At 38.2% G+C, this 25,018-nt stretch overlaps 1 protein-coding gene across 3 annotated transcripts in view; it reads right to left on the bottom strand.

Annotated features, from left to right (window-relative positions):
* The window catches only part of CDK6 (cyclin-dependent kinase 6), a 255,467-nt gene that overhangs the window by 118,320 nt on the left and 112,129 nt on the right, over window positions 1–25,018 (bottom strand). For all 3 annotated transcript variants that reach the window (XM_011998273.1, XM_011998274.1, XM_011998272.1), the window contains exon 4: window positions 24,472–24,639. In XM_011998273.1, the coding sequence (XP_011853663.1) occupies window positions 24,472–24,639 (168 nt within the window). The remainder of the gene's footprint in view (window positions 1–24,471; window positions 24,640–25,018) is intronic.

Below are 25,018 nucleotides of genomic sequence, written 5' to 3'. Positions count from 1 at the left end.
CTCCAGGATTACCTCCACAGCGGAGGAGACTGTTGAAGGAGACAGCATGTACAGGCTATGTGCCACAGGGCAGAACCTTTGAGGAAGGCAGAGGTGGGCAATCAGCGGAGAGGAGTGAGAGACGTGGAAGGAAAAGCAGGATACCACCATGTTACAGAAGTCAAGGTGGATATTTACAATAAATAACGAATAGAGAAGCCTACATGTACCCGAAGATGCCAAACAAGGTGAGGTATTTAGAATATTCACTACAGTAACATGATGGGAGCAGAAGGCTGCCTGCACAAAATTGAAGTGTTAATGACATCCACAGTGAAGTCCTTAGTTACAGAAGAAAAGAGGCAGATGACAGAGTCAACTGAAGTTGCTCTCTCCACCTACCATGCCTTTTCCACTTGCCTCTAACTCTGCCCAGAACCTCTGGCCCCTTTAAGGCTTCTTTGGAAAACAGCGGGTACTTATTGTGCTTGAAGGCATGGGGGCAGCAGAGACATGATGGAACCAGGATCTGGAGAGGATCAAAGTGGATGGAATCAAGCGCCCAGATAGTGAGATTAGAAGACCACTGACTCCAAGGCTACAGACTCAGAAGTGAAGATGAGCACAGATAAACAGATTGATTTGCAAGTATATGTTGTAGGGATGCACTGATGGAATTCACATTCAAAGGTTTATTCACTTGATTAAAATACAAACCTAATATTATCATTAAGAGGGGCAATCTCTGGTTTGTGAAGTCTAAAGCTTACACACTTTAAAAAAGCCGACAAATATCACAAAATGCAGAAATAAAATCACAATATTTTGATTAATAAACTGACACCTCCACTAGGAAACTCACTTGCCCTGTGTTATTTTTGGGCACATACTCACTGACTGCCTTTCATCTGACAGCAATTTTTGAAATGTTTTCTACAGGAAGATAACATGGTTGATCAAAAATTATTTTTATCGACAGCTGTGATGGAGAAAACATGTCACTTCACATGTGCTCACTGTTGGGGTAATGCTACAGGTTTTAGCCATCATCAGATAGAATATTGATAAAATCTATTTTGGATGATTCTTATAAGGCTGAGTCTTTCCTTATAAAAGAAAAATTGCATGGTTGTTTCTATCATTAAATATGTTGCATTATCGAGTATATCCTTTTTTTATTTTTTTGAGACAGAGTCTCACTCTGTCGCCCAGGCTGGAGTGTAGTGGCATGATCTCGGCTCACTTCAACCTCTGCCTCCTGGGTTCAAGTGATTGTTCTGTCTCAGCCTCCCGAGTAGCTGGGATTACAGGCGTGTGCCACCATGCCCGGCTAATTACTGTATTTTTGGTAGAGACGGGATTTCACCATAATGGCCAGGCTGGTCTTGAACTCCTGACCTCAGGTGATCCACCTGCCTCGGCCCCCTAAAGTGCTAGGATTACAGGCATGAGCTACCACGCTCAGCCTCAAATGTATTCTTATTATGAAAAAAATTCCATCTTAACTAGGCATTGATGAGAATAGAAACATTTGCTTTCAAGATACATGTCTGTTGCCTTGAAGAATTCTCCTCAGACTAGCCTTTGGCTCAGTATGTTTCAAACCTTGTTTCTCCTCCACTACCCACAGACTTTGGTGCCAGAGACCATAGGACATGGTCATATTGTGAAATGACCTCTGAATCCCAGGTAAGTCAGCACAGTGCTGGGGGGAGTGGATTCCTGGAGGCCATTTCTACAATGGGGTAGTCAGGCATAACTATGTTAGGGGGTTTCTCAATCTGGGCACTTTCGGCATTTGGAGCCAGGTAATTCTTTACTGAGGGGGCTGTCCTGTGTATTGTAGGATGTTTAATGGTATCCCTAGGCTTCCATCCACTGGATGCCAGTAGCAACATCCCTCTCCCCCATATTGTAACAACCCAAAATGTCTCCAGGAATCAATGAGTGTCCCCTGAGGGATAAAATCATCCCTAATCGAGAACCATTGACATATATGTAACCAGTGAACCCTATATAGAGCTTATAAAACCCAAATGAACTCAACATCCCCTTAGCCAGATCTCAAAAATGCCCATGGTCACTCCATTGCCACCTGACACGAGAACTGTGATGGGTGAGGTGGAAGGTTAATCAGTTGCATTCAAAATAGCTCACTTCCACAATTAAAAAAAAGAAAGGCCAGATGAACATATTGCTAGAGCCTCTCCCATAACCTTGGTATGTGATAGGGGCTCAAAGTGAGGAACTCCGAAGTGTAAAACTCATTAGACACAGATAAATCCACTTCTGATCATAATTTTAGTCATAAGGAATGACATATTTTTAAAAATTCTCTTTTTACACTGTATAATAACTAATGATATGACATGTTTCATACACATAACTGCAAATCTCAAGATGGGTGAAAATACATTTCAAATGACCTCATTAATCACTACAATATGACCTATGGTTAAGTAATCAAAGCACCAAACAAGTATTCTCAATTCTCTAAATAAACATCACATGTTTTATGACATGAATGTGTCATAAAAAGAATATCTGTATGTTATGTAGGCAAGCAACTAAAATTTTAACATTTCATTTATCTGGTAAGATGAATGAAGACTTAGATGTAACTAGATTTCCCAGATTACTTACATTTCTCTCTGTAAGCTCTACAAGTGTATTATTTTAATCATTTAAATTTTTTCTTGCTTGTGTCTTATTATCAATTGCCTTTTTCCTGCTGTCATGATCCCTATGTTTATCAGCCTAACTCCGTTCCTAGTTTCTGCTTCTAATATGGACCTATTACACTTCAAAATGAATTCAAGCACATTTACCAGGTCCCCCACAGAGGGGCCTCAGATACCTCCCTGATCTCAGCCCTGACCTCTCTCCTTCCTACTCACTCTGCCTCAGCTGCACTGACCTTCTTGCTTTCCTTGGACAGACCAAACTCCCTCCTACCTTGGGGCCTCTGAATTGACTGCTCCCTGTGACTGGAATGCTCTCCTGAATGTTAGCATGCTCTGTCCTTCATCTCCTGCATAAAAGACCTTCTTTGACCACCTTCCCCCTCTAAAATAGATTCCCAGTGTATCACACTCTATTGCACTGCTGGGCCCCAGAGATTTAACACTATGTAAATTTATCTAACATATTAATTTATCATCTACCTCTCTGACAAGAATGAGGGGAGATTTTATATATATCATTAATTTCTACACTCTCAGCTCAGTGCCTGGCCAGCAGAAAAGATAGCAAAACTTGAAGAAATGTTAAATAAGAATATGGATCTAAACAAGAACTCAAGAGGTATATGAAAGGCTTTAATGATGTTATAGCTACTTGGGCGCTCAGAGCCCTCCTCTCTCTTTTGTTCTTCTGTATTTCTAATTCTACTCCCTTGCTTCTTTACTTCTCTTTACCCCTACAGGCAACCACTATCCTAAGTCTCAGGTTTTTCATTCCCTTCCTTAAAAAATGTTAGATTTATCTATAAATATACCTAAATAATATAATACTTAGTTTTGCTTTATACATATTTCATATGCTTTATAACTTTCTTCATTTTGTTTTATTCCCCTCAATATTGTTGCTAATATTCATCCATGTTATTGCCTGTAGCTATAGCTCATTCATTTTTTTATTTTCACTGCTGCATAATTCTATTGTGGGAATATACCACTGTCAATTTAATCATTCTTTTGTATGTGAACATTTGAGTTGTTTGGAGCGTTGGTATTACAAACAATGCTGCAGAGTATTCCTGAATATGACTCTTGGTACACATGTGCAAGAATTTCTCTAAGATATGTAACTTAAGGCATGGAATTGCAGGGTTTCATGGTATAAGCATGTTAAACTGTATAGTTAATGCCAAATTATTTTCTAGAGTATCATTTTATATTCCCTTCAACAGAGGATCAGTTTTAGGTGTTTCTCGAAAAAGCACAGACTTGGTTTTAGAGAAATATTTTAAAAATCCAATCTAACATTCTTTGCCATTGAACTGGTGAGTTTTGTCCATTTACATTTACTGTGATTAACAATCTATTTGGACATTTTTACCAATTTATGTACTCAACATTCTTTCTTGCATCTCGGACATTCCTTTGAGATTATTTTCCTTCTTTTTGAAATACATCCTTTAGAAAATTCTTGGTAGTAGTAAACTCTCTTGATTTTTGCTTCTGTGAAAATTTCTTTATCTCATGAGTATACTGTGTACTTAGAATTCCATATATACACAAAATAGTAACAAAATATCCAGAATATCCAAAGTATTTTTACTATGATATCCTTTAGGCACCAAAAGAGGAAACATATAACAAGTAGTTGTTCACCAAGTAACCAACCTTCTTCTAGGTTTTGGGTCCATGCTAAGGCATGCTTAGCAAACACAAATCATTGTTCCTGATCTCAAAGAGCTTTGAGCAGCATTAAAAAAAATTGGAAATCACATGAAACCTAAGTAGAGAGTGAAAGGTTTCATGAAAAGGATGAACTGGGTGGCTTAATAAGTGCTGTGGGCGTTCAGAGCAGGAAGTATCCAAAGAAAGCTGGATCCCAGTCAGGTCATGTTGCAGAAGCTTCTGAATTACATTTCCACACAACACTACTTATGTGGCCAAACCACACCTTTACCTTGAAGCTGAAAAAAGCCAGGGTACGTTTTCTTCGGAGATGGTACTGTGGCTTAACTGAATCCTGAACTGGGCACTAGATAGATAAGAGCAATATTAAGACAAATGTTCTTAAAGACTAAATTAGAGAATAAGCAATTGAATAAAATGCTAAATACAAATTTCCAGAATTGCAGGTTGAATGTGCTACTCAGTTATTAGTCTAGGTACCAACTCCTTTTCTGAATGGGGGGCATTCCTGCATGGCTTTGTAAAACAAAACAAGACAGTGCAGGTTACACAAGGGCTGGGCTGAAAGCCTCAGGAATTTCTTTTAACTTTTTTGAAAGGTTAATAGCTGAAAGAGTTCTTATATGACACATCTTAAGTAGACTATGTGAAAAAAGTATATGCTATTTGTGACATTAATTCCTAATCCATAGTACAATGAGTCACTTATTCACTGAAGAAGAATCTAACCTATTTGGGAAACAAATCTTTCTGAATATTAACTACCACCTATTCCCAAGAGAAAGTGATCGATGGAATACAAAATGGCTCAGTACAGAAATAACATTAAAATGCTCATTTTGGCCAGAGTGGTGGCTCACACCTGTAATCTCAGAACTTTGGGAGGCCAAAGCGGGAGGATGGCCTTGAGCCCAGGAGGCTGAGACTGCACAGCTGTGTTTGTACCACTGCATTCCAACTTGGACAAAACAGTGAGACTGTGTCGTTTAAAAAAAGCTAATTTGGACTACGGTAGGGAAAGAAATTTACTTCCTAATTTATGAGCTGTTACTTTCCACTCTACAGAGATTAAATACAAAAAATGTCCTTCATGAAAAACAATTTTCTTGTCTTTGTAGAATTTGTCCTGTGGGTGGTAAAGAAGAAAAGCACAACCATGAAAGTCTGTACTCCAGGGCCACAACTCAATTTTTCTGTGCATCCTCAACTACTTGCCTAGTGGTTGAGAGTAAGCAAGGAACAAAGACTGAAGAAACAGCACTGGATTTCTGGGACTCTGAGATCTCACAATGAGAGATGGTGCCTGAAAGCAAAGCAATTAATACTGTCTATACAGTCCATTCACAATAACACACTCATCCATTCTTAGACTCTCAGTAAAAATTCTGCAACTGTCTGGATTTGTGCATTCAATTTCCTGTATTTCAAAGAATAGATATGTGTGTAGCCTTGGAAAAAAATAGATTTTATTTTTCCCTAGACTTCAACATTGTTTAAGTAACTGATAATGGAAAGATTTCTTCAACATACTCATTTCAGGAATACCAGAAACATTCTCTCTTTTGAGAAATAATAATGAAAAAAGAGAGAATGGTCTCCTTAAGATGTTAGTAATCTAAACTTTAGTAAAAGTGATTTCTAAGTAACTGATTAACAGTAATGAAATGTTTTCATTGGTTTATATTCATTTCTTTACCTGTCTTCATATTCTGGTACAAAAATGAGTATTACCATTACATAATTTAATTATAGGACTTTACTGAGTACTTTTTCACATATTAACTCATTTAATTCCCACAACAATGCTATTAAGATAGGTACTGTCATTTTCTCCATTTTAGCAGAGAAGAAACCCAGGATACAGAGAGGCTAAAGAATTTATTTAAGGCCACACAGCTTGTTAAGTTGCACGATAACTTTGTATAAAAGATCTGGTTCCAGAATATGTCCCTTTAACCATGTACTGTGGTATTATACTGCGTATAATAGCAATGTACTGTGCTGTTATACTGCTTTTTGAAGGAAGCAAGGTTTTTCAAAAAAATTATCTCTTCGCCTATATTTGAAAATGGTAGGAGAGAAAAAGTAATATTACAGGAACACTTGAATCAATTCAAGACTTCAAAAACAATGTTGCCAAGAAGGAAGTGAGAAACAAGGGAAGAAATTCTAAAACAAGATCAATGGAGTCACTGTTTAAAGAAAAGAAAGGACTTATTCTCTTGGAAGGGTGTGAACTATTTATTCACAAATACCTGATGAGATATAGAAAACGTGCGTGCATGCGCAAACACACACACACACACACACACAGTCTCTCTCTCTCTCACAAGATAAATAAATGTAGTATTAGAAAGAATGCTAGGTATATAATGTTTGAAATTCTGCTGTCTTCCCAGACTCTCCCAACTTAACAACCTCTGGCCTCAAGAACAGGACACTATTCTCTTAAGAGAAACGACCATTATCAAGGGTATGATATTATGGGCAGCAGATGACCAGATGGAGGAAGACACACAGTGGTGATGATGAAATTTTTAGGCATATTTAGTTGTTTAAAAAATCCTCAAACTGAACACTCTTACTGGATTATATCCAACATCTAATTTATAATCTTGTTATTCTTTAGGAATAGTGAGGGAAGAAGGGAGAATGAAGGTAATTAGCCTCAAGGAGAGAAAAATCTAAAAAGTGCTGAAAAAAATATCTGACGCTTTTCTTTACTAATTTACAACTTTCTTTGAAACCCCAGTTTGACTATCTGACTTTTGAAATTGAGAAACTAATCTGTTATCATTTTTGAGAAATGAATGGATGAGCTGAACCAATAATGGAGAATGGAGATAAACCAAGACCACACAAATTTGACTATAATGAGTATATAGTACTTTTACAATAGACATAAACAGGTTAAAAGTGCATCATCATTACCAATTGCTGTTTGGTGAGCATAATCTATGTGATGCCCATTTCTTCCCTGAAGGTGCTTGTTGTCTAAGGAAAAGAGTATATTATGGTATTTTATGGCTGTTTACATTACATAAACCTCATAAGGGTTTAGTCATATAATGACCATAAGTGAGGTATACAATTTGCCAACTTTAGCAAAAGTTAGATTATGTGGAGGAAAAAGGAGAAACGGAAAGATAGGTGGCTAATGAATTAGAACATAACCATGTCACTGGCACTTTAGGCCCAATAAAGTAAAGCATCTATCATTTAAGACCTGATAAAAAGAAATACATTTTTTTAAAAGTCTCCATTTATAAATGAAAAGAAAGCCATTTTATGATAGATTCATCTGAATTACAATTGGGATAAACATTAAACCACTAGAATATTTCTGTTATACAACCACTAGTGAGATGCCGTATGCAGATTCTTCATTATAGAATTTGCTCCATTTTGAATGAAAATGTTAATCATACCAGGAGAAATTACTATACATATTCAATACCACTGCCAGTAAAAATAGTAGTGATTACATCAGTAGTGGCTACTATGTTCTGAGCATGTGTCAGGACGCATGCACAACAGTACGTTATGAAGGCAGTTATGACCAGAGATACTTACTTGATTTAAATAAATATATTTTTATTTCTTATTTATCTCAAAGTAAATTTCATATGAGATTTTGATATGAACATGTTTTCCCCTGCTTTTCTCTGGATCTACATTTAACAGCCTCCAATTTCTGTCCCATCTCATTCTTGCTCTCATGTAGTCCCTCATCACACATCTTTCTTAAAACAGCCTCCACGCTGGTTTCCCTGCCATCAGTTTCCTAATTCACACCAAATCCTCTCTACCAATCCGTTCATCACATTGTAGTAGACTGTTTTTTTTTTTTTTTTTTTTTTTTTAGGGTAAAAAAGGTTTTAAAGCACCCTGCTCAACAACCCACATACTTCTTGCTGCTTTGCCAGTGTGTGTGTGAACATGAGCTGCTATTTCTCAACCCCATACCTAGAACACACCTTTCCCTGTGCTTTGCCAGGTAAACTCCTCCTCACTTGTAAGCCTGCCTCAAAAATTAGCTCCCCTGTGAAGCCTTCCCTGACTCTCCTAGATCTAACAATGATTGTCTACTAGATTCACCAAAGTTTATCTGGCTAGGTAAGAGTTGTAGAGGCAACTTCAGATTTGCATATACATATATGTAACTAAAAGAACATACACATATATACATATATGTATTTTATGTATACATCCAAATACTGAATATTACTTTTAATCATATTAATATATTAATAATGAACATACTATTTAAGTAATATAAATTACATAAATAATATTAATGAAATTCCTATCTTTTTAAAAGTTCTTAGTTTAACATAATTTTTCTTACTGCCTCACTGTTTTTAAAAGCAATCCTTAGCTTCCTGAATTTGCAGGGGAAGAATGTTACCTGATGATTGCTGGTAGATGGCTCATACTCAAAAAGTGTTTGCTGATTGCTATTATCAAGGAATCTAAGGAATCATCGTCCTGGTGGGTGTGGTAAGCATTCATTCTTAGTTTAATCAACATTTCCATGAAACTCTAAAGCTTTCTGCTTTCAACATATGTGGAGCGTGTAAGGAAAAAAGCACTGTACTTTATAAAACATTTTATTAGACATTGGTGAATATATCAGTGCGCCTCTGAAAGAAACCAACAGCACATGTTCCTACCTATACAGTGGCCTTGCTGCCTTGGTGAGGGTGTATCTCTAGATTAATGAAGGGCCTGTACATTCGTTGTTCACCCAAGAGCCATCCCCTGCTTTCCTGGCTAGCATAACCTGATTTTCTTTTGGGTAGCGATATGCTTATCTACAAACTAATTGGTCAATGGGTAGGTATGGGATTCAATTATAAGTGATGAAACCTAAAGTGGAAGTTTGAAAAGAGCTTTTGGAAAAGATTGTCTTCCCTGATTAAAGAGACAATAAAACCCTTTTTGGCCCCTGCTTCTTTATCTACTGCTTAGAATACTGTTGTACGAGATATAATGCTTTTGAAGTTGTGGCAGCCATCTTGAGGCCCTGAGGGATGACACAATCAACTAACCAAAGAAGGAGGAATGGAATTTTCCCAATATTTGGTTATCAGAACCAAGATGTTACCATGAAGCAATAGCACCAATTGTAGAATTATCTATCTGCAGACTTCTTATATCAGATTTAAAAATTATTATTATTCAAGACACTTTGATTGGATATTCTGTACTTGTAACTAAATACATGATGCTATAAATGGGTCCACAAAAAAATCTGAAGATTCCAGCTTTGGTGATTACTAGTAATGAAGTTAAACAAAGGAGAGCAAAGCAGAATTGCCTAGGAAAGGAGAAGCTGATGAGCAATCTTTTTGTTATGATCTGTTTCTATTGCCATGGAACGCCAGATAGAGAGGTGGGGAAAAGTAGGGATGAGGGCTGATACTCAGAGGAGACCCCGGGCAGACAGATGACTTGGACACCTCTACACAGAGATGAAAGTTACAGCCATGGACCTGAGTCAGACACAGAAAGGGCTGAAGTCAGAGCATGCTGGATGCTTTATTAGAGGACAGGAGGAGCAGAAAGCACCAGCAAAGGCAATGGCCAGAGGCACTCAGGAGAGACAAAGCACTGAGCTCTCTCACATTCAGTTAAGGAGTGTGGGAGTGGGAGCTGAAACCCTTTTGGAGAACAATTTGGCATTATCAAATTTTTCAATGTGCATTCTTTGTCCTTTGTCCTGGTAGTGCCATTTCTTAAATCATTATCCTACAAAAATATTAGTATTTCAGCAAAAAAACATAAGCCCAAAGATGTTCACTGCAGCCAAAAAATGAGAAACCACCCAAGTGTTCATCCTGGGAGGCTGGGTAAAAAATATTATGTAAATTTACACAGTGAAAGTAAGAAAAAGGATACCAGGCTAATATATGTTAGATATGGAAAAATGCCTAGGATAAATAAATGGAAACAAGTAAACAAGAAATCCCAAACAAACAGAAAACCTATATGTATACTATTATAGGCACACCCACATCCACACTCATGCACACCCATACTGAGGGTTGTATACAAGTAGAAAAAAGTATAAAAAAGTTCATTTACCAAACTGTTAATGGTGGCTTTTTCTCTGGAAGGAAGAATTGTTGAGGATTTTCCCTTTTCATTTTTTTACCTATCTGGAATGTTCAAATTCCGCCCCCCCGCCTTTTTTTTTTTTTTTTTTTTTTTTTTTTTAAGACAGAGTGTCTATCTGTCAGCCAGGCTAGAGTGCAGTGGTGTGATCTCAGCTCACTGCAACCTCCACCTCTTGGGCTCAAGTGATCCTCCCACCTCAGCCTCGCAAGTAGCTGGACTACAGGCACATGCCACCATGCCTGGCCAATTGTTTTATTTTTTGTAGAGACAAGGTTTTATCATGTTGCCCAGGTTGGTCTCAAACTCCTGGGTGCAAGCAATCTGCCTGCCTCAGCTTTCCAAAGTGGTGGAATTACATGCGTTAGCCACCACACTGGTGGAATGTTCAAATTTTAAAATAATTTTAGCAATGAACAAAGAATGCAGATAAAAAAACTGAAGAAAGAACCGTGAGAGTTAAGGGAGTGGGGACTTGCATATACAAATGCTACAAAGGGAATGTGGAAGAACCTGCAAAAAAGGTCACTGGATTTGGTGAACTCTATCTTATAAATGGGGCTATTTCTCTCTAAAAAATTGTCTCCTGAGATCAAATTTCTAAAAACAAAATTACCGAGTAAATACATGTGAATTAAAAATAAAGCAACTGATGAATATCTTATTTTTCTAAAATATTATCAACTATTGAAAAAATTTGATGCCTTTAAAAACACGAGTACAAAAATTACAAATGACAAAGAAGCTGATGGAAAATACAAATTGTACTGTGCATACAGTAACAGCAACATGACCTTTAAATGCAGTTTTTCAGCCCTACATCCCAAAACCAAGAAGTCCTTACAGAAATAAAGATAGAATAATAAATACAAAGAAAAGATAAAGACAAGATTTTATTTCAACTCGTGAAAAATTGCTAAGGTCGCTCTTGAAAGCTTTTCTTACTTTAAATGGACTATTCAGTCTTGTCAAAATCTTTAATGTTGTGCTACATTTTTAACATTTACTTGCCAATAAAAGGCATGACAGTGGACAGTTTGTTTGGGTATAAGAACATGTGAGTTTCTTTTTTCTCTAGACATTAATCCTATTTATTTATTTATTTATTTATTTATTTATTTATTTATTTGAGACGGAGTCTCGCTCTGTTGCCCAGGCTGGAGTGCAGTGGTGTGATCTTGGCTCACTGCAACCTCTGTCTTCTGGGTTTAAGCATTTCTCCTGCCTCAGCCTACCTGCCCCAGCCTGTAGCTCGGACTAGAGGAACACGTCACCATGCCTGGCTGATTTTTCTATTTTTTTTCAGTAGAGACGGGGTTTCACCATATTGGCCAGGCTGCTCTCGAACTCCTGACCTCATGATCTGCCTGCTTCGGCCTCCCAAAGTGCTAGGATTACAGGTGTAAGCCACTGTGCCCAGATGACATTAACACTTTACAATTCACGATGGGCTATTTGTGGCTTTTCCTAATACAATATTTTTGAATGTATTTCAAGTAAAAACTACAGTGGCCAGATAGTGTAAGTAGTTTTATATAATATACATAATCCTGGAAAGTCTTTTAAAATGCATCTTAATCCAGTAAATCATATTTTAAATGCATAGGCAGCTTTTGAAAAACTTTGCCAAAGCCCATATGCAAATTACTTGATTTTACATATTTGATTTTTTAAAACATTTATGTAGTTTTATTAAAGCTATATTGATTTTTTGAACCCAAGATTTGGTTTCTATTATAACTCCACTAAAAATGTTTCCTGACTTAAATTAATATTGATAAATTAGTCATTTAACATTAAAAGTGGTTGTGATTAGAACAAGTATCACTGATTAAGCTTCCATTTACTCTTTTTCTCTGTACTGAAAGCTGAAGAAATATACCTTTAAATACCAAATCAATTTGTTTTAAGTCCTCAAACTTTAAAAAGAAGTAAAAAAAAAAAAAAAAAACCAGTATCACTGAGATCTTGTGCACTCTTGACAATATCCAACCAGCTGACTAGTCATGCATTTGTGTAAAAGCAGTAACTTTGGTTTTCCAGAATATCATCTAAATATAAACACAAGATTTTAGCAGTGAAAGTGGCTAACAAATAAGTTTAATTCTTGGTGTTTAAATTTCAAGATGGACGCAGACACAAGCCACAATGGCACCTTTCAGGGAAGTTAATATTTAGAGAACAGCATCCCTTCCCAACCTCAGTCCTCCTCTACCTCCTCTACTCAGAAACCTCTTATTTCACCACCCACATATACTCTATAAACACTCACTGAGCAGCTCCCGTGTGCCTGTGTGTTGTTACCTAAAGTGCTGAAATGGCTATTTTGCAATGTTAATCTTTTAAAAATAGAAGACAGAAGTCAAACAAATGGGGATACTACCATATGAGAACTACAGGTAAATCAAAAGTGCATGGGCGGGTAGGTACCTAACTTTATCGTGGGGAGTTGGGCAGACTTCAGAGGTGGCATCTGAGTCTTGAAGAATGAGTAGGAGATTGTTAGGCTGGGAATGGGAAAGGCAATCTAAGCAGAGAGAATGTTTAATGACATGGAAGCATAAAATCTAATGGCATGATTTTTCAAGGAGCAAAAAGGTCTGGATGGCAAGATCATAGGGTGTGTGGAGATGGGTTTGGTGTGGGTGGGAAAGCAAGAATGGTGAGAAAGGTTAGGAACAGTTGATTGCCGCATTCCAGAGTTCAGAGTATACAGACTTGAGTGTGTGGGCAATGGGGAGTCACTGGTAATTTTCACTCCTTCACCTCCCTAAGCCTGCTTGTTTCCCACGGTGGTCCATGTTGTATCACTGCTCCCACAGTTCCCTTCTATATGCCAGTCTTGTCTTTCCAGGAAAAAGAAAATCTGCTCTTCTTACTAACTGTAGTCTAGATCTTTCATCCATTCTGGAAAAATGGGATTTTACAGGCAGGTAAGGCCATTCTCATGAATATATGTGAAGACCATCATTTTAGGTATTTATTTCACATTCTTGATAGTAACTTTTAAATGCTTTACTTTATAAAAGTTTTGCAGTTTTTTTTTTCTTTTTTCTAATCTGCTTTTTCTAAACTAGTAAAAGCTAGTTTTCTGGAACTAGGTTACAGACAGACTTTGGCCCATTTAACAAGGTCAGACTGTTTATTCTTGACAGAATTCTTTCCCACTGTAAAAAGGTACTTTTAAATGCCACATTCCAAAACCAGTGCCAGTAAGCCACTGAAGCATATTTTCCCACAAGAACTGATACCATGTGCAGTCCCTACCTCACTGAAATCACCCAGCGTTACATAAGGTGCAGATAGTATTTAACATCACTATGAAATCTATCAACTGAAATATGCCAGTCATGTATTTATAAAACACTTCCATACATTTCAAAGCATTGGTAACCTTTGAAAAAGTAATTAATAAATATAGAAATGGGGAAAAGAAAGGGAAGGACAGCGCTAGAAAATTTTTAAAAAGAATTTAAGACAGAAGAGGAAAACAAATCTTGTAACTTTATATCAGTATCCAAACCTGAAGTAGTAGAGCTTTTTCTCCCTCATTTTGGGGTTTTTATGGTTGAGCTGTTAAATTTACAGCCCCATTTTTAGATTCTGCCAGCCTTCAAAATAAATATATGAGCAGCACTAAAGTAAATTTTCCTATGCTTTCCCCTTTTCTCTTTTGGATGTTTCCCTGAGATTTGAAGGTAGATTATTCCTCCACAGCCAACAGTAAAGTTCAACATTCAAATTTATGAAGGATTTAAAAATCATCAGTATCCTTCTAGATAGATGCTGCGTGCACCAATGTCACTTACTCTGGGTTTCAATCTCTAGAAAGGAGGAAAGCAGAAAGCAGAAGCAGTAAGAGGAATGGTTCAGCAGCCAAAAGACTCATTTAGAAATGCATTGGGAAGATTAGCAATATTTAAGTCAATAAATGCAACAGAAAATCCAGCACTACAAGGTAATCATATAAAAGTCTGAGCTCAACTTTTGGAGAGACCTATACAGATAACAAGGACACAAATTTAATCTTCTCAAGGACCCAAATGGACTAGATAAAATGACTAACGGAAACTACAATGCAGACATTTTCAACCCGTTCTTGGGACACCATGGTTTCTCCAAAGATCCCAAGAGATCTTGGTTTTAAAATAAAAGCATAACATACAGAACACCTAAGTGCACAAGTCAGGAGATCTGGCAAGGTTTGTGATCTCGAAAAAAGAGGGATGAAGCACAATAATTATCTGAAGGTTATGAATGACTGCCCAGACAGACATTCAAAGTGTAAATGTTACTCCCTCAGAGCTCAAGTTATTATCAAGGAGTGACGCAGGCAATTGGGAAGATTAGCTGAAAAGTTGTGTCTAAAACAAATTTTAAAAAATTTTTTAGATGCTTATAATTGATGATACAATGACACAAGCAGTAACATGGAGAATGCAGAGTAGGAAATCCATTCATTGATTTATTTGTAAAAGCAGGATGTTGTGAAAGCAATTAAGTTCAAAGAATAGTGAAAAACTGATAAAGAATATGTGCTTATGTTATGTGCTTACCACTCTGGGCAGAAGTGATGGAAGGACAGAAAGGTAGGTTGGAGCTGAACCGCAAAAAACTTTGTATGCCATGCTGTAGAGCTGCAATTCATTCTCTAGGCACTGGAGAATCATAAGGATTCATTCATTCATTCACCATCTACTCAAGTGCCCACCTCGTGCAAGGAAGGCACTGTGGGAAATGCTAAAATACATAACATATTATTTGGACTGAGTGAATAAAAATGGATACGGCCAATGTTACAGAATTTGAGAAACATTATCTTGACTCAGAAACTTACACTATGATATTATCAAAGCCCAAGCAAAATAAAGATATCATCACCTCTCCTTTCCTTACAAGGAAGCAGTGACAGCTCTAAAATACAAGCAGCTCACATGTCCAAAGAATTAAAGAGGAGACAAAAATCCAAGTTATTGAAATGTTGCTTTATATTCAATTCCAAGGACCATGTCTCATACTCCTTTGAGTATGAACATAACACTTACGTTGAGTTAAGCAAATTTAGGGGAGATGAAATTATATCATTAAATAGAACTCTTCAGACAAGCCCCTAAACTAGCCCAGAGGCATATTCCCCAAAATGTTAAATGTAGGAGGCAAAATGTTTTTTCATCTTCTGGATCCCTGAGAAGCCCTTTGCTTGCAAAACCTTTCTGAAGCATATGGTCTCATTAATCTTAAGAAAATGCTTGGTCTTTATATCCAATTTGGCCTCAGGCTTTTGAGATTTTGAATGGCATCATATAGGGTGTCTATATGAAAAACAGGCCCAGGCATGGTAGCTCATGTCTGTAATCTCAGCACTTTGGGAGGCTAAGACAGGAGGATTGCTTGAGGTCAGGAGTTTGAGATCAGCCTGGGCAACAAAATGGGACCCCATCTCTAAAAAAAAAAAAGAAGGTAGCTGGACATGGTGGTGTTGGTGTGCACCTGCAGTCCTACTACTTGGGAGGCTGAGGCAGGAGGATGGCTTGAGCCCAGGAGTTGGAGGCTGCAGTGAGCTATGACTGTGCCACTGCACTCTAGCCTGGACAACACAGAAAGACCTGGTCAAGGAAAGGAGAGGAGAGGAGAGGAGAGAAAAGGAAAGGAAAGGGGAAAGTAAACGGAAAGGGGAAGGAGAAAGGAAAGGGAAGGAAGGAAGGAAGGGCGGGAGGGAGAGAGGGAGGGAGGGAGGGAAGGAAGGAAGGAAGGAAAGAAAAAAAAGAAAGGAAGGAAAAGGAAAGAAAAAGAAGAAAAGAAAAGGAAAAGAAAAGAAAGAGAAAGACGGACAACCAGACTCTCTCTGTATCATACCCTGGTAGATGCTGGCGGAACAAACGTAGGAAGAAAGCAAGGAACTTCTGGCTCTTTCTCCGAGTAAAACATCCTCCAGGCAGTAGCATTACAGTTGAACTGTTTTTGTCCAGAACTAATTCACAACAGTGACCATTTATGAAGGAGTAGAATTAGGTGAGTCAAATGAATGACTATCTTTTATAAACAAGGAAATAAGTCATTTGATTTACTTCACAAATCCACTTGGTGCAATTAGATACCCACACGCATGCACACGCACCAACAGCAGCTTTCTGTGCAGTATGGAATACATTCTCTTTCTATATGGCAGAAATTCTCACAGTGGTCATCGATATTTGCCTTCACCGCGGAGGCAGAGTTAACCTATCAGATGGTAACTCAAATGTGTTTTATTACCACCGAGAATGCGCAATGGAGAATCTGGATGGGTTTTCATGTTTGTTTTGGCTCTGGCATTTTCCATGTACCCAGCCCTGGGAATCCTAAAGAAAACGTGTCCTGTTCCCAGCTCTGTGTACTGCCCCCATTGTGTTCCACTTCCCTCACTGGTGAAAGTGAAAACGAAACCAGCACAAACACTCCATTGTTAACTATGAAATATGTACTGGCAACTGGATGTTTTAACAAAACAGACCTGGTTGTGTCATGACACGATGTTGAGCGGGGAAGGAGTCACAGGAGCCCTTCCTGCTTCAGAGGTGTGTCCTGCACTTTCGCTGAGGTGCCGAGGCGACAGGGCTTTGGTTTTTTCCATTATACTCATGTAATGTTCTTGGTTTGATTTATTCAGTATGCACTGGCAGCTTTTGGAGGCTTCTGTGGGAGCTACTCGGCTGCCCAAGCCGAGGCACAAACCCTGCCAGGTCTCCATAGTAAATACAACACGCACGAAGAGGAAACAAGCATAAACAATTTATTTTCTCCTGTAAAAGATGACATTGTTCTCCGATCTCTGGTCCTGCTTCACTTTGTCACTTGGTGGTGCCAAACTGGGTGCCGTGAAATGAGTTATTCCAAACACACACATACACACACACACCCCAAGCACAAATTGCATGACGCGCACATTCACAGGGCCCACATCCAGGTGCGTTGAAGAGGAGGATGCTGGTGACCTTTTTAAGCATCCCACATTTTGACCTGGGTGAGGAGGGAGGGCTTCCCTAGCCCTTAGCCTAGGCAGGTTCTGGTGCCTTATCATATGGCCTCATAAAACCATATCCCTTTCCTTTATTGCATTTACCTCTGTTTCTAACTAGACATTTCTTTGTGTGACTGATTCAGATCTATCTCTCCATCTTGCTTGTAAGCTCTCTGAGAGCACGGACCTTGTCCATTTCCATTTACCATCATCGCTCAGCTTCACTGAGCGTCTGGCACATAGAAAGCGATCAGTAATTATTTGTTGACTGAAAGCCACAACTCCATTTCATTGATTTTCTCCCCTAGGCTTATTAAGAAGTTTCTGAATCCATGAGGTTCCGTTAGTGTTACTAAATGCTATCAACACTGAGGTCAGAGTAAGGAAGGAGTATCATCAGAGGCATAAGAAGGGGATGTAAGTAATTTTTTTTTCTTCAACTTTAAGTTCCAGGGTACACATGCAGGATGTACAGGTTTGTTACATAGGTAAATGTGTGCCATGGTGGTCGGCTACACAGATCATCCCATCACCTAGATATCAAGTCCAGCAATCATTAGCTATTCTTCCTGATGCTTTCCCTGGCAATTTTTGTAATACTTGTGGTATTTAAATAAGTTAATGATCTCAAATAAAGCAATATTGGGAATCTTATCAATACAGATTTAAAAATATTTTCCAAAATGAAGTTTTGTACTTTGTACAGCTGTCGAATAAAAGTCTTCTCAAGCTTAACATTTACTTGTTGTCTTTTTGTAATTTCTATGGAATAAAGGGTGTTTTCAGAACATGCCTATCTTTTATTAGTGAAGGTAATATGGAAAAAAAGATCCTTGGAGAAAGAGAATATAATTCACTTAGTGAGAATTTTATTAAGTCACTAAAAAGATGGGAACATATTCCCACTCTTCCATTATGGTACAAAGAGGAATTTTTCTCTTAACTATATGGGTGGATTAGGCACAGGCATTTGAAGGAAAAATGTTAACTTCATGAATAGCATTAAATGATTGTACAAAGGCCCCAAAAATACAATGACAGGCCACTCTAAGACTGTTCAGTGCAAAGAAGAAATTGATTGAAGGCAGGTCAATTTTGGACTTCATCTCAGGAGGTGAAGATACTGAGGTACCAAAAAGAATGATCTCATATTAGGGTACACTTCTTTCTACTCATGGATGACTTTATGATGGCTGTCCTGGGGAGTGACTGACTCTAACTGCCTGGGTATTGGCAATCACATGTGGTATAAAAACATCAATACTGGCATGGCTTGGGTGGTCCTTAAAGTAGTACCATGTACAGTAAGAGCAGCACAATGAATGTGCTGTTGCAATTATGGACTTGGGTGATTTTAAGGGAGAGGACACAGATAGGACTGAATCAAGAGAATGCTTCATTTTTCCTAAGCAATGATACTTTTATAAGACATTCAGGTGCACAGTGTGGCAAAAGTTTTATTGAGGTCTACATAAAAAAAGAAAACCAGGAGGCACCAGTTCATGACCCAGAGTTTCTCACTGTTGTCAAAATGTGGCATGAGCTAGTTGTCTGTTTTTGGTTTTACCATTTTAACAAGACTTAAAATACGTTTTTAAAACATGGACTCCTAAACATTTGTGGAACCTCTAAATACCCTTTGTAGAATCTGAGAGTTCCACAGAACACAGTTTGATACCCTCTCAGGTACTGAATTTTTGGTACGGAGAAAAGAGGAGTGGGGATAGTGGGTCAGAGCCAGAATATAAACATTAGAATTCTCCAAGCCATTTGCAGTCTATTTGGTAAATTCAGACTTAATCTGGTCACACTGCCTGTTTGAATGGCAGTTTTCCCCACTTTCAAAATGAAATGGTTGATAAGAGTTCCAAGAACACCAAATCCAACGGCAACAGTATCACCCTCAAGCTGTATGATTAGGTTTAGAAAAAAAAAAAGATTTTGCATCATAAATGGGAAGACCAAGACTGCTCCCTTCCTGAGCTTGCTGGTCACAGTGCTTCATGACTATCAGAGCCCTCACTAGGGCTGCTGGTGATATTCCTGGTTCTGCTCTAAGACATGTCAGACCCGGGTGCACGGTCAGGTAGGACTGAAATTGCTGGCTGAGTGGCTGGTCTCTATTTCCCTTATCTTGACAAAAATGAGTTGCACCATGCACATTTCACATGAGAAGGACTTAGAAATGTTGACTTCAGAATGACTCTAAATATAATTTCAGCTAGTCACAATAGTCATTGCACCGAACATGTGTATATTCTTGAAACACTTTTGCCACAGACATTATATAACTGCATGTGTCATGATTCTGACCTATCAGCTATGTGCAACGGAAAGAACCTCCCTGTAACCTGTTCTCATTGGTTTTCCAATGAGAACAAATGTAATAGTTCTATAGAGGTCAGAGAAGTTAATTTTTCATGGTTTCAGAGAAACTTTTCTGATAAAAATAACCCACGCCAGGTGTTAAGTATAACAGGCCCCACTTCTCTTCACATTTCCAACTCCTTCTTTGAACCACAAGGGGCCTCATACACATGCTTATGGACACTCCAGTTTGCAAGCTCGAGCTTTGCCCATATGCTGCAAACAGCTGTTCCTAGGCTTAGGAGTGAACACACAAGTGGCAAAATCTCTATTAGGAGGAAGGATGAGCCCACGTCATTCCCATTTAGTTAGGGAATTGCAATGTCCTGTGTGTGGTATGGGGTGGGGATGGAGGTCTCAAGGGACATGCTTCCTTGGCACCTTGGGTTGTGTGCTCCATGAAGGGAGACAAGGCTGGAGTAGGGCCAGTGTAGGCTTCTCTAAAGCATGAGATCCAGGCCAGGGGCCTCTCTTGCCTAGGATTAAGGCAAACACTGCTACCATCCACATCTTAATTCTACAACCTTTAAATAAATAGGTATAATACTCTGTATGGGTACATGTGTATACAAGATACTATATTGAACAGCAAGCACCCAATACCCCATAAAGACACCTGAATGTCATGTTGGAGGCAGCCTGGCAAAGTTAGGCATCCAAAGGACATTTAACTCTTTGATTAGTCCTCAATTTATCAGATGAGAACAAGATAAGTCATTCGGCCCAATGTTACATACCACCTACAGCTACAACTACGGTCCAGGCTACTGTCCCAAATTAATTTCTACCAAAGGCCAACATATGAAGTATATTCTACTTATGAAACTTGTGTTTCTTAACAATAAAATTGTTTTCACTAGAAAAATAAAATAATAAAGATCAGAATATAAAGGATTATACCTTAAGATGCCTGGAAAGCTTACCTGTCCCGAACAACTAATTTCTCAATTAATCCAAAAGATGCCTTGTCTTGAATACTGGCATACAGCATACTGGCTCAGAAATTAAGGAGCAGTAGTAGTTCAGGATCTATCAGGTGATCATGAACTTAAAATGAAAAGAAATACTGCTAACTGCTCCCTCAAAGTTCTATATGTAAGAACATTTTGAAGTTTTCAGAAAGAAGCTAAAATACAAGCTTTTGTAATTGTTCAAACAGAAATATCATTTATCATGTAAATACATATATATTAACATAGATAGCAAAAGCTGTCTAGTAACTCACTCATTTTTTCATTTAGAGGATGTTAATTATTTTAGAAGAATACGACTCCTCTTCTAAAACTTGCTTTAATCCCAAAACATAAGGGGCTAAAGAAAGTCTTCAAATAAGTAGAATTATAATAATGCTACATTCCTCTATCTCTTACAGCTTTTTGTTCAGGACAGGAAGTTCAATTCATACACGCAATGTGTTCATGAGGCAGTAGAAAGGATCATGATAAAAACAATATACAAACTGTGAACTTGCATTTGTGTCAACTTTTCACTCCTAACTTGAGATTGAGCTACAGCATGTATTAATAGCTTTCATGATTTTGAACACAGATATGTGCTGCCAATAAATCAATCAGGACTAATGTGCAAAATGGACTCAGCCATTTTAAGGTATATGGAGTAAGTCCTTCAGCTTAGTATTACCAGCTAGCTATGAGGAATACTGACACACATCAAATAAGACCATTAAATGTATAACATAACTCCTTCCCTATTCTTGTTATGACTCAACTGCTTATATCTGCAAGTCAGCATTTGTCAATTGATTCACTGAAAAATATTTCCTGAATGCCTATCAAAATATACAAGGCACTGTGTGTTAGGGCTGAATAAGATGAGCATCTGCCTTTGAGGAACTTATAGCCTGATAAATAAAATTCCCAAATAACTAAAAATAAGACAGAAAACAGTACTATGGGCTGGGCGCGGTGGCTTATGCCCGTAATCCCAGCACTTTGGGAGGCCGAGGTGGACGGATCACTTGAAGTCAGAAGTTCGAAACCAGCCTGGTCAACATGGCAAAACCCTGTCTCTACTAAAAATACAAAAATTAGCCTGGGGTGGCCTGTAATCCCAGCTACTTGGGAGGCTGAGACACGAGAATCACTTGAACCCGGCGGGCAGAGGTTGCAGTGAGCCGAGATAGGGCTACTGCACTCCAGCCTTGGCAACAGAGTGAAACTCTGTCTCAAAAACAAAAACAAACAAACTATATATATATATATAAAACTCTGGAAACACTGAGAGAGGAAAGAGAAATTAATTTCTGAAAGGGATACTAGAAAAGGTACCCCTGGAATCAGGCTTTGAAAGATAAGTAAAATACTAGCATTTCTCATAGTTTTAAGATGTCAGTTTCGAATCAGTTAACTTGTAATTCCTTTAACATTCCACAAATCAAGTTGATTCTCAGTTCCTGTATGACATAACCCCCTAAAAAATGTGTATTTCCAGGAAGGGGAGTGTAGTCTTTTTCTCTTCAAGAGACACTAAAAATATATACCACTTCAGTCTAAAAAACTATGATTCCAGGTTTTTATATGTCACCATGTGTATATAAATCGACGCATTACTATATTAAATGGATAGTTCCTTTAAGTAGAAAAATACAAAAGAGTGGGGAAATTTTAAAATGTAGTACCCTGTAGGAACACACCCTTTATTACTGCCATTAAATTCCAACTGTCACTCTTTCAAATAAAGTCTGAATTTGTTTTAGTGTCCTTCTCAGCTGCTAATATATTTCACTTATGTCACTATAGGAAATATAAAGCATGCAGCATAAGCTAGATACTGAAAAATTGTGTATTTATGACTGCCTTACTCCTTTTACTCTATGAAATAATTTGTCTACATTTTCCTGTTTGAACATATCAACTTTCAGCAAGAATGGAATGTAAATTGATGTTACACACAAGCTGGGCTATTATTCCTCAAATTTAATAAGAAAAAAAAAGAAATCAAACACAAACCAACTGGATTTCCTGTTTTTATTTATGGTTATTAGTGCCCATTTAGGGGGATTAAAATAAAAGTGTCCATCTCAGTTACAGCTCATCCTTCCTTCAATTAATGTACCCAAGGAGACAAGTTCCTTCCATTTACTTCCCTGATGACTCTCTGGATCACAAAGCCTATTCAAGCTTCTCCCCAGGGCCCCAAAACAACATGCGCAACAACTTCCTAGGGAAACTCGAAGCCTACCTCACCCTTCCCACTGGGGAAATACACAGACTCAGCCCTTTCTGGTGTGATTACGTAAGAATGCAAGGGCTTGCTTGACCCTGCTCAAAGCTGAGACCTATCTTTGAAACGTCAACTCGTGCCATTTCTCCTCTAAAGCAATAGTATATGCTGGGAAAAGAGGAAACAAGTAGGATTTATCTTATAACAATGGCAACATTTTCCAAGGAATTCTCTGCACCAAAAGTTCGGATGCCCTAGGAAAAGTCTATAATGTTTGGAAAGTAACTAGTCTTACGTGTCTAGGTGGTAGCACCCCCTATTTTGATTGGGGGCAGGGGGTGGGGAACACTTTAATAAATTGGATTTTTTCCTAAGGCAAGTTATCTGGCTCAGAGAATTTCCAACTCCTCTCTTGAATTTCTACTTATCAGCCATAGTATTACTGAAATTTAGGGAACAATTTTTTGCTGTGCAGAATGACCAAAGATGCTGCCAATCATTCCTTAACAACAGGGCCACGGTGTCCCTGATGTGAGAACCACTTTAAGGCTAAAGATGGACAGTATGGATTCTTTTTCTTTTTTCTTTGAATATACAAAGATTTTTTTTTAATTCTTTTTCTTAAGACTTAATTTGCTATATATCATTTATTTAATTTACTGTATGTAAGGCATGAATTTACTGTATGCAAAATAGGTCTTTCAAAGAGAAGGATATTAATACCTATTTCCAGGCTGCTCTTTTTGTATTTGGGGTGCAGAATTTCACAAAAATCCATCTGAGAAATAACGAACTATAAGGAGAAATAGAAGCTAACCAATGTCAATAGCTCTTATGGTTTTGCATCTGAATGGCAAAAAGAAACAGGATATCATAACTGTTATTTTTTGCCAAAATAGGGCCGTTGGGTTCGCTCTTTCTATTTAGGGTTATATGAACCTTTACCTGGAATGGCCGTGCTATACATTCATATATTATCCAAATTCACTGTGAATTTGATTTCTTCTTTACAACTGGCACCACAGCTTCAGAGGAGTGCTTTAACACACTTGTGTAGGCACTCTGTTTCTCAAACCAGGATGCCGCAGACAGGTCAATGTTGCTCGTGCTCTTTCTTCCCTGACCTTGAGCCGTGTGTTCCCTAGGCATTGTGCATATAGCTCTGAAAACAGTGGTTATGGCAGAAAGCATTTGGAAACTTGTAACCGATTCCTGTCCAGTGGCTAAGATGCAACAGGCTATTTCTGCAATGGATCCTGTCCACAACTAGCCCAGGCTGGATGTGACTGTAGCTGCAAACAGAATGCCTTCTGCCTACCCACTGCCATATGAAAAAGGGCAAAGACATTCTATCCACCAACTACATGGGCAGTAGTAACATTAGGGACATGGAAGGGGGACAGACTGTCATTCAAAAGAGGAAAAATAAGTTTAATAAAAGGACAGCACTCTCTCACTCACCACTGAGGTTAGAGCCATCTGGAAACTATAGATGCGGGCAAGGCCGAAGTCAGCGAGTTTTATTTGTCCGCTGCTGGTCACCAGAATGTTCTGTGGTTTTAGATCGCGATGCACTACTCGGTGTGAATGAAGAAAGTCCAGACCTCGGAGAAGCTGAAACATCATATCCTATTAAAATTAAAAAAAGAAAATCAATAAACACTCAAAAAGGAAGCTGAGCATTTGCTATGCTGGCCACCAAATCCTTAGCATTTTGTGGTTGCTTGGCATACAGCACGCATTTGATAGGTATTGGCTGAATGAGTGAATCTGTCTCCCTTCCTGCCTTTCCACTCCCACACTTTCAAGAACACTGCAAAAAATTTCACTCTCAACCTGTATTTTACTAATGAAAATACAATTTTAAAATAGTTTTTGATGGAATGGGAAATGTTCTGGAAGGATATCTGCCAAACTGGTTTCAGTGGCTCTTGCTGGGGAGTGGGAGGAGGAGGTTGTGAAGGGACACTTTTTGCTTCTCTATTGTTTAATGTGTCATTTCAACAAT

The sequence above is a fragment of the Mandrillus leucophaeus genome, unplaced genomic scaffold (assembly GCF_000951045.1).
Source record: "Mandrillus leucophaeus isolate KB7577 unplaced genomic scaffold, Mleu.le_1.0 Scaffold565, whole genome shotgun sequence".
Lineage (NCBI taxonomy): Eukaryota > Metazoa > Chordata > Mammalia > Primates > Cercopithecidae > Mandrillus > Mandrillus leucophaeus.
This window is presented reverse-complemented; position numbering and strand designations above follow the sequence as displayed.